Source organism: Lolium rigidum, chromosome 3 (assembly GCF_022539505.1).
Source record: "Lolium rigidum isolate FL_2022 chromosome 3, APGP_CSIRO_Lrig_0.1, whole genome shotgun sequence".
Lineage (NCBI taxonomy): Eukaryota > Viridiplantae > Streptophyta > Magnoliopsida > Poales > Poaceae > Lolium > Lolium rigidum.
In genome coordinates this window covers 393926876-393936718 of record NC_061510.1, presented here as the reverse complement: position 1 = coordinate 393936718, position 9843 = coordinate 393926876, and the positions used below count along the sequence as shown (strand labels likewise).

The following is a 9843-nucleotide window of genomic DNA, read 5'->3' as shown; positions in this document are numbered from 1 at the left end:
GAGTCTTTGGAGGAATCTTGGTCCCACTCTGGCACTCCCTCCGTATCTCTGATCAAAATGCAATTATCCAGCCTGATATACTAGTTGATAAGAACAAGAAGATTTGGAAGATGAAAATACCGCTAAAAATAAAGATTTTTAGCTGGTATTTAGTCGAGGGGTAATCTAATCTTCTGAAACCCAATGCCGTTTTGCCAGATCTATATGGTCATGCATCCAAGTAGCATCTGATCTGTATCCTCCAACTAGTGTGGCCAATATCTTTGGTAATTGACTTCACGGTATTGATCATAGGTTTAGGACGCTTATTAGGGTGGGAGCGCTTGCCGTTATCTGGTCACTATGGTTATGTAGAAATGACAAAGTTTTTACTGATAAGGATTGTTCTCTTATGCAGGTTATTTACAGATGTACCGCTATTCTCCGTTCATGGTCTGCGCTGCAGAGAGTGGAGAACCGCGACCTCTTTACGGAGGTATGCACACGGTTGGAGGATACGGTGAGGGATACTCTTTCCCTACATGGATGACAACATAATCTAAGGATTGGACCGCCACCTACACCTTAGGCGTTTTTACATTTGCTCATGATTGATATGTAATTCTTATTTTTATTTTCATGTTGAGATTTTTGAGACTATGAAACGGCTGTGTGCATCTTCTTGGCTATGCAGAGGCCGGGGTAATTGCTTTTTATAAAATAATAAAGCGCCTATTATAAAAAAAATCTCTGATCAAATTCCGTGTATCATATTCTCAATGTTTATCCCTATAAAACCCCTTGTTATCCTCCGTGAATACAAACAACAGCGTGGCCAGGCGACATTCCGACTCAGAGCCGCCTTCACTTCCCTCAGGTGTGAGAAGAAAGTATTATCTTACCCTCTCCTTTCGTGCTTCCGTGTAAGTTCAGGTGGTGATGTGCATTTGTTAGCATTAGTCACACTGATCAATAGTTACTCCAAGCTCTGATTTTTTTGTTACTTAAACCTACCTAATCCGGGCTCTGATTTGAGAATATCGGCTTCATTATCTCCCTATCTGTGGTGACAGTGGGGTGCTGGTTTTATCATTATTTTAGAGTACTGCAAAAAAACAAGCAAAATATAATGCAGGAATTACAAAATCTGGAATCCTTGTTTTCTTAAAGATAACCAACCAATCCACTTACAATCCGTATGATTTTTCTCATTTCTTTATAATCCACATGATTTTGCTGTCTGTTTTAGGATTGCCCTACTTCTGTATTCCTTCTACCTTTTCAGCGAATGCTTGGTTTCTTCCTTTAACATATGCCTCCTTATCCTGTAGCCGACAAACTATACCAATAAGTTCATTTAATTAACACCAAGAGCCAAATGATCTATCTTGTCACCACAAGACAAGAAAATATATGCGGCATTATTTTTTCGAAAGAACATATAAGGCATATGCTTCACATGCTGCAGTACCCAACTCTTAACCAGAGTTTATCTACAACCGTTGAATCCATGGGATACATGTGTTGTATTTAGGCATTTCGTTTGTGTTGAGTGACAATTCCAGAGCAAGTATGCATAGTCAGCTAAACAATTCCAGACTGTATCCCGGCTGAGTCAGCCATGTGCTTTCCAACTTGCTCAGGGCCGGAAATTTCGCTCTTCTCTATCTACTGGGTAGGTCAACCTCTAACGCTCACATTTCCACAGTAGTACTCAAGCAACTCAAACTTTTAAACAAAGTTTTTGGCTGGTTGTAAGAACATGATTCAGATATGTGTATGTGTAACCATGAAATTGTCAGCGCTCACATGTGCATGCTCATCGTCAGCATTCCAGCAACTTCCTGCGTGGCAGTACAATCAGTACATGCTCAGCCTTGCACACCTAACTGGATGAGCAGTTTGTTGCTGCCGCATGAAGAAGCTTTCTTGAACACCCTTTTCAAATTGCTGGATATTCTCCAGCAAGTTAAAGAGGAACTGTTGTCTGAATCTTGATAAAAATTGTACAAATATACCTGATCCAAAAGTATGTTCTTTCTATGGTAATTAAGTTCCTATCTTTTTTTTAAACACTGATTCGTATCCCCTTGTCAATAAAAGGGTAAATAGTGATTCTTTTGCATAGATTGACACACACCTTCCTCTGGTATGCTACAATAGTTATTTACAAGCAGACAGGGCCCGGGTCTCTAGAGCAATTAATTGCAAATAGGGCAAGAATCAGATCTTGTACCATTTTTTGGGAATGCAAACCAGATCTTGTATTACGCCAGAGACAAATTTTTTGCGCCTCTGCTTTTTGAACTTATCCAGACTCCACCATGGAGCTCTGTGCGGCCTATATATACATATCACCTACCTGAAACGCCTCCACGATCTTTGTGCTGCTGCTGCCTGCCCCCTGCTCGCCAGTAACACTTTGCTACTGCTCCTACTCGGTAATATAAAAGTAGATTATCCTTTGGTTCCTTGCGCCGAGTCTGATTGGTTTATTTGATCTTTCTATCTCGCGTGATTAGATTCCTTGGTTTCTTACTTACTGTTTGGTTTCTCGATCCGTTTTTCAGGGGCTGCTCCGTAGGGGAATTTCGTCGAACATGATGAATGCATTGGCGGCGACCAGCAGGAACTTCAAGCAGGCGGCCAAGCTGCTGGGTCTCGACTCCAAGCTGGAGAAGAGCTTGCTCATCCCGTTCAGGGAGATCAAGGTGGTGATCCGGCCTTCTTACCTCAGAAAAATGATCCGAGTTTTTTTTTTTGTTTGTATTGGCTCTGAAGGAGTGTGAATCTGGACACCCATGCTTGCTTTGGTTTATGGAGCCCAGTTGTTACTGAAAATTATCACCTTGGTCCTTGGGGTAGTTGACTAGTTGACCTATGATTATTTTTCACCTGGTCCTAGATTTATGAGTTTTTAGTTTGATCATTAGATACTATCTTTTATTAAATGCATTTTTATTTGTTACTTGATTTTATTTTTCTCCCACATTCTCAATCGCTATCTCCCTGTCAAGTTAGATTTTCCTGCTAAATTTGGCTAAAAAAGAGTGGTTGACCTCACCTTGTACTCGCTTGCTCTGAAAGGTTAAGCTGTCTATGCAAGGTGAAGTGTTTTGCATATATGCTTCAGTAACATGCTGCTTGTGTGGTTGCAGGTTGAGTGCACGATTCCGAAAGACGATGGGACACTAGCATCCTATGTTGGGTTTAGGGTGCAGCATGACAATGCCAGGGGCCCTATGAAGGGTGGAATCAGATACCACCATGAGGTGAGAACAAACATATATTCCTAGGTTCTTCTGCTCTTCAGTGATACAACCAGCCAGTATTTGATTCTTGCGTCACCGACTTGAAATGGCCCTTCAGCATAGATTCTACTTTGATCAGGAATCTTCTGTACTTAGCGAGTTAGCGCAATCCTTTCAAATAGTTGAAATGACTAATTGTTCAACTCAGAGCTGGTTCTGCACCATTTGCAATATCTACCTGTAGTAATGTAGAACAAAATTATCCTGTAACATGGAAACTAGTGACATCTCACTAAAGGTCTAAATTTGTCATACACCACACCAGCCTGGATTTTGTGTTATCATAATAAATCCTTGCACTGAAAGTTTATCATAAAATTCAGGTTGAACCTGATGAGGTCAATGCCTTGGCACAACTAATGACATGGAAAACAGCCGTGGCTAATATCCCGTATGGAGGAGCTAAAGGTGGCATAGGATGCAGCCCTGGAGACTTGAGCATATCGGAGCTTGAAAGGCTTACCCGTGTTTTCACCCAAAAAATCCATGACTTGATTGGCATCCATACCGATGTTCCAGCTCCTGATATGGGCACCAACGGACAGGTTATTTCCCCTTGTATATTTGTTTGTATGCAAGAATACCGTGAGAATTAATAATCTGTATTCTCATATGGATTCTCTTGCTTCTTGCATCGAGGCAGACAATGGCATGGATACTGGATGAGTACTCCAAGTTTCATGGTTACTCACCTGCTGTGGTGACAGGAAAGCCTGTGGTAAGTCTCCATCCTGCAGTGCAAATGATGTTTTGCAGATGAATTTGCAAGATACCATGGAGAATTCTAACAGTTTTCTTGTCAAGATATGATGCTTAGCATAGATATTATTGTTCAGATGGAAGAACCAGGAGTTGATTGTTCTGAGAAATGTGGTTTCTAGTTATCCCTACACATGTTCCTGAACTTTTTGCTCAATGCAGGACCTTGGAGGATCACTGGGAAGAGATGCAGCTACTGGAAGGGGAGTCCTGTTTGCTACTGAAGCCTTACTTGCAGAGCATGGCAAGACCGTCGCAGGCCAGCGTTTTGTAATACAGGTAAATAACGTGTAGGTCAATCTCTTTGAATTTAAAAACAATTAAAACAATGAGCAGTTGATAATTCAGTCTGGTATGAGTCATGAAGCCTCATTATATTAATGCAACATGGATTAAGAAATACTACTAGTAAAGAACTACACAGTGTCAGTGGATCGCATGATATGTGCCTTCAAGAACTTTATGGTTACAAAAGGGGCCACTATTACCTTTTTTGGCCTACATTTGCATTGAAAAGCCGGATAGCTGATCACACATAAGCAACTATTTACCTTGCTCTCCTTTTCAGGGATTTGGTAATGTGGGCTCCTGGGCTGCTCAACTGATCACCGAAGCTGGAGGTAAGGTGATTGCCATCAGCGACGTCACAGGAGCCGTCAAGAACATCAATGGCCTTGATATCGCCAAGCTAATGAAGCACTCGGCAGAGAACCGTGGAATCAAGGGCTTCCAGGGCGGCGACGCGGTCGACTCGAACTCTCTTCTCACAGAGGATTGTGACGTCCTCATCCCTGCAGCATTGGGTGGAGTCATAAACAAGTAATCTTCTCCTTCCTCATTGTAGTTCATTTCATCCTAACTTCTGTCAGATTTACAGTTGCGAGTTCAGTTACAGTAACCTTCTGGCTGTAGCAAAAGAAACATTCGTCTTGACCATGATTATTTTCCCTCAGGGACAACGCCGACGATATCAAAGCAAAGTACATCATCGAGGCCGCCAATCACCCCACAGACCCTGAGGCAGACGAGGCAAGAACATCATTTTTTTTCTGCCTTGAAAACCAAAGATCGTATTACCTGACTGACTTCACATACTGACTTCACATACTGACAGTAATGAAATGCGCCACTGCCTGCTGAATTCAATGTGCAGATCTTGGCGAAGAAGGGGGTGCTGATCCTGCCTGACATCCTGGCCAACTCCGGCGGTGTGACGGTGAGCTACTTCGAGTGGGTGCAGAACATCCAGGGGTTCATGTGGGACGAGGAGAAGGTGAACCGTGAGCTCAAGACGTACATGACCCGCGCCTTCAGGGACACCAAGGAGATGTGCCATAGCCACCACTGCGACCTCCGCATGGGCGCCTTCACCCTCGGCGTCAACCGCGTCGCCCGCGCCACCGTCCTCCGTGGATGGGAGGCATGAGCTCCGGCGGCCACACTGACCCCTCCGCTCTCCCGCCCGTGCTCTCTGGTCGTCTCCCGCTTCACCGGTCAATGGCGGTTCGGTCGAATCACAGCTCAACGAAAGAACTCAATAAGTCCGTTTGTTCTGTCGATCTCTAGTCTCTTCGAGGATGACAGAGCAGTCGTAGTATCGATCTCTACGGGGCGATATATCGTCTTACTTTGGAATTTGTAGCTGAAATGCGGCAATGTAATCTAGTTTCTTGGGAACTTTGATCACGCGTTCAAGCCTTCAAGGTGATGAAATTTGCAAATTTGTTGCTTCCGATCACGCATTCATTTGATTGGCATGGCATTGGCAACAAGATGGTGTACAGTACATCAGTCGAGGAGTGGATCGGTGGAGATGAGGCTGTAGACGGCCACGTCCGTGAGCCGACCCTCGACGGCTCGGTAGCTCCGCAGCACGGCCTCGAGGCGGAACCCGGCCTCCTCCAGCACGCGCCGGGCCGCGGCGTCGTCGGCGTCCACGAGCGCCTCCACGCGCTCCACGCCCTCCAGGACGCCGAACGCAGCGGCGGCCGCGCGCCTCAGTGCCACCGCAGCGGCCGCGCCCTTGCCCCAGTGCGCGCGAGACAGCACGATCCCGACTTCCGCGCGGCACCGGTCGTCCGTCGGCGTCACGGACACCGCGCCCACGACGGCGCCGGATAGGCAGACGGCGCGGAAACAGGGATGCGGGAGCACCGTGTCCCGGAGGAACGCGAGTAGCGTGTCACGGGACGGGTTGGGGTAGGAGCACCAGGTCGTGGAGGCCGCGGGCAGTATTACGGGATCCGCCGCTGCCCAGGACGTCATGGCGTCGACGTCGGCGAGGTCGAACGGCCGGATGGTCACCTTGCCCACGTGCTCCGGCGCCCGCGCAGCCGCTTCTTGCTCCATCGCAGCCTAATTGTTTGGACAGAGTGACAAGGTTAAACTACGAAATGGTCGGCAGGTTGCTCCAAGAGAGTGTCCGTGTCGGCATCATGAACGATGATGGTGAGCCACATCGTGGCCAACCATGGCCACCTGGCTGTCGGCTGTCGCGTTGCGTCTGGAAATGGCAGTATGGCTGTCAGTCGCCGTCATCTGCCAGTCGGTAGCCCTATCGGGTCACTGATCGAACACGCAACACACAAGAAACTAACTGCAAACATGGATTTTATTTCACTCGACGCTACAGCAGGCCGCGTTCACGAAATGCAGTTCTTCAGACGTATGCAGTGGCATCCGGCACGGTGTTCACTGGGGTAAGGGGTCGCCGGAGACGAAGCTGTACATGACGAGGTCCCGGGCGCGGCCCTTGTGCCAGTAGTGCCTCCGCAGCACGCCCTCGCGCCGGAACCCGGCCTTCTCCACCACGCGGTGCGACGCCGCGTTGTCCACATCCACGAGCGCCTCAACGCGGACCAGCCCCTCTACCTCGCCGAAGACCACGGCGAGCGCGCGCCGCACGGCGGCCGTGGCCACTCCCCGGCCCCAGTGCGCGCGGGCCAACACGTACCCGAGCTCACCTCGGCACGCGTCCGCCGTGGGTTCTAGGGACACCGCGCCCACGGGGCGGGCTTCGCCGTCGCCGGCGAGGCAGATGGCGCGGAACCAGGGGTGCGGGAGCACGGTGTCGCGGAGGTAGGCGAGGAGGGATTCCGTGGAGGCGTAGGGCTCCCAGCGGCAGAAGGCGGCGACCTTGGGGTCCGACGCCCACGCCATCATGCCGTCCGCGTCTGTGAGTTCGAAGCGGCGGAGTGTCACTTCCATCGCCGTTGTCACTTGTCACCGCGCGCGCGGGTATCGCGGCTTTGGTTGTGGCCTTGTGGTTTGGTTAGGGGCTGTCAGCGCGCGGCAGGCCGGCAGGTAAATGGCCATCGGTCTTTTAAGCAGAGATCAACACCAAACAATTCTACAGTATAAATTGTGACACAAATATTCTACTTCCATGTTCATAAATACAAGACGTTTTATGCATTTTAAGGTAACTTGATACATACCATAATAAGTGAATCTACCACTAGTAAAAAAACAGGTCTTTGGTGAAGCACCTTTGGTCCCGGCCGTGTCTTGGGTCGGGATCCAAGACCTGACCACGTCGCCCTATTACCTATAGGTCCCGGTTCGTTAGGATCCAATTATCCCGGCTTGTATCTCAAACCGGGACTAAAGGGTTCAATTATCCATGCCGCCTCCTCGACGTCCACCTCCATCACCATCGCGTTTCTTGTATCTCTGCATGCCGCCACCTCCACAATTTAACTACAGATTAAGTGTAATTATGAATTATGTATCTATATGTGCTATGTTAAATCCAACAGATTAACTTAAGTGTAATTATGAACTATGTATCTATATGAACTATGTTAAATCCAACACTGTTAAATCCCCCTCCACAATAATTATAACTCTGTTAAATCCAACACTACAAATAAAATCCCTCTATTCAAATTCCCAACATACTACTAAAAAATGAATAAATATTAATTATTTGGCTATATTATATGAATAATGCATATATTATCTGATACTAATAAAAAATGAATAAAACATTAATTATTTCATATTCAAATTCCCCACATTTTTCTAAAAATAAAGCATATATTATTTGTCCAATTGCGGTTTATAGATTCAAAGATATTAATTATTTGGCCATATTATATGAAGAATGCATATATTATTTGATAATAATAATAATAAATGAATAAAAACACAATTATTTCATATTCCAATTCCCACATTTTTTCCAATACTAAAGCATATATTATTTGTCCAATTGCGGTTTATAGATTTTAAGATATTAATTATTTGGCCATATTATATGAATAATACATATATTGTTTGATAATAATAATAATAAATGAATAAACACATAATTATTTCATATTCAAATTCCGCACATTTTTCTAATAATAAAGCATATATTATTTGTCTAATTGCGATTTATAGATTTGAAGATATTAATTAGTTGGCCATATTATATGAATAATGCATATATTATTTGATAATAATAATAATAAAAAAAACATAATAAAAACATAATTATTAATATTCAGATTCCCCACATTTTTCTAATAATAAAGCATATATTATTTTTCCAATTGCGGTTTATAGATTTCAAGATATTAATTATTTGGACATAATATATGAATAATGCATATATTATTTGATAATGATAATAAATGAATAAAACCATAATTATTTCATATTCAAATTCCCCACATTTTTGTAATAATAAAGCATATATTATTTGTCTAATTGCGGTTTATAGATTTCAAGATATTAATTATTTGGCCATATTATATGAATAATGCATATATTATTTGATAATAATAATAATGAATAAAAACATAATTATTTCGTATTCAAATTCCCCACATTTTTCTAATAATAAAGCATATATTATTTGTCCAATTGTGGTTTACATATTGTTTTTTGTTTCAAAAAATACAGAAATGTGACACAATGGTATAAGAGTTAATATGATTGATATGGTAGTATTTACAACAAGGTACAATCACATTCGCGGGAGCATAACAGGAAAGAACAGAGGAGTTAAGCATGCTGAGGGTGGAGTAGTGTGCGGATGGATGACCGACCGATGACCAAGTCTATAATTTGACTACAGATTAAGTGTAATTAGTATTAAAAATGGTCCAAGTGAGAGAGTAACAAGTCAAACAATTAGGAAAAAGAAAAAGAAATAGGAAAATGAAATATAAAAAATGAAAAACATAATTATTGAAAATAGTATTTAGTCGTGGTTGGGATTACGGGCCTTCTCCATCCCAAATCCTATACCGCGGCCACGTGGAGGGCCATATATCATGGCTGGTAACAAGGCCGGGACTAAAGCCTTTATGTATACCCGCGGTTGGAAAACCGGGACTAGAGCCTGTCACGGGCCGCAACTGAAGGGCTTGTCTCCACTAGTGTAGATACTAAAACTAGAATGGATACATCTATTTTATATCTAAATAGGAGCTTCACACTGTATAATTTTTCTTAACAAGCAAGCATGTCACATCATTTTTATCAAATCCACGTCATTCCGTTTCTGCTAAGTTGCTTCCACATCAGCAGTCCATTTGTTTGGTCACGCCAACCCAACAAGAAATATCGTTCAGTTTAGTTTTTATCCTTTCAACCCATGCAATCTTCCCCAGATGCTGCAAAATTTGTTTTTGCCCTTATTTAATACTCCCTCCATTAGGATTATAAGCCCTAAAAGTTTTCTAAAATTGTTAGATATTGTAAGGCATATCTTATCTATTACCTTCTCTCGTTCAATGCATGTTCTCTCTCTCTCTTCTCTCGTACTACCTCCATCCCAAAAATTAAGATTTATATTATTTTA

At 43.8% G+C, this 9843-nt stretch overlaps 2 protein-coding genes and 1 pseudogene across 2 annotated transcripts; 1 reads left to right on the top strand and 2 right to left on the bottom strand.

Moving 5' to 3' along the window:
- The first annotated feature begins 837 nt into the window (after nt 1–837).
- On the top strand, nt 838–5490 carry LOC124700815 (annotated as a pseudogene).
- A 347-nt stretch (nt 5491–5837) lies between these two features.
- Nucleotides 5838–6398, bottom strand: LOC124702507 (uncharacterized N-acetyltransferase p20-like). Its single transcript, XM_047234652.1, has one exon. It carries the CDS (start codon nt 6396–6398, stop codon nt 5838–5840), a length of 561 nt encoding a protein of 186 aa, XP_047090608.1.
- Nucleotides 6399–6740: 342 nt separating this feature from the next.
- Nucleotides 6741–7256, bottom strand: LOC124700888 (uncharacterized N-acetyltransferase p20-like). The gene has a single exon (XM_047232946.1). The coding sequence runs from the start codon at nt 7254–7256 to the stop codon at nt 6741–6743; it is 516 nt and encodes a 171-aa protein (XP_047088902.1).
- Between the last annotated feature and the right edge of the window lie 2587 nt (nt 7257–9843).

What these genes read in the sequence shown, in the direction of transcription:
- LOC124700888 (XM_047232946.1), bottom strand. Translation starts at nt 7,256, where the DNA reads ATGGAAGTGACACTCCGCCGCTTCGAACTCACAGACGCGGACGGCATG.
- LOC124702507 (XM_047234652.1), bottom strand. Translation starts at nt 6,398, where the DNA reads ATGGAGCAAGAAGCGGCTGCGCGGGCGCCGGAGCACGTGGGCAAGGTG.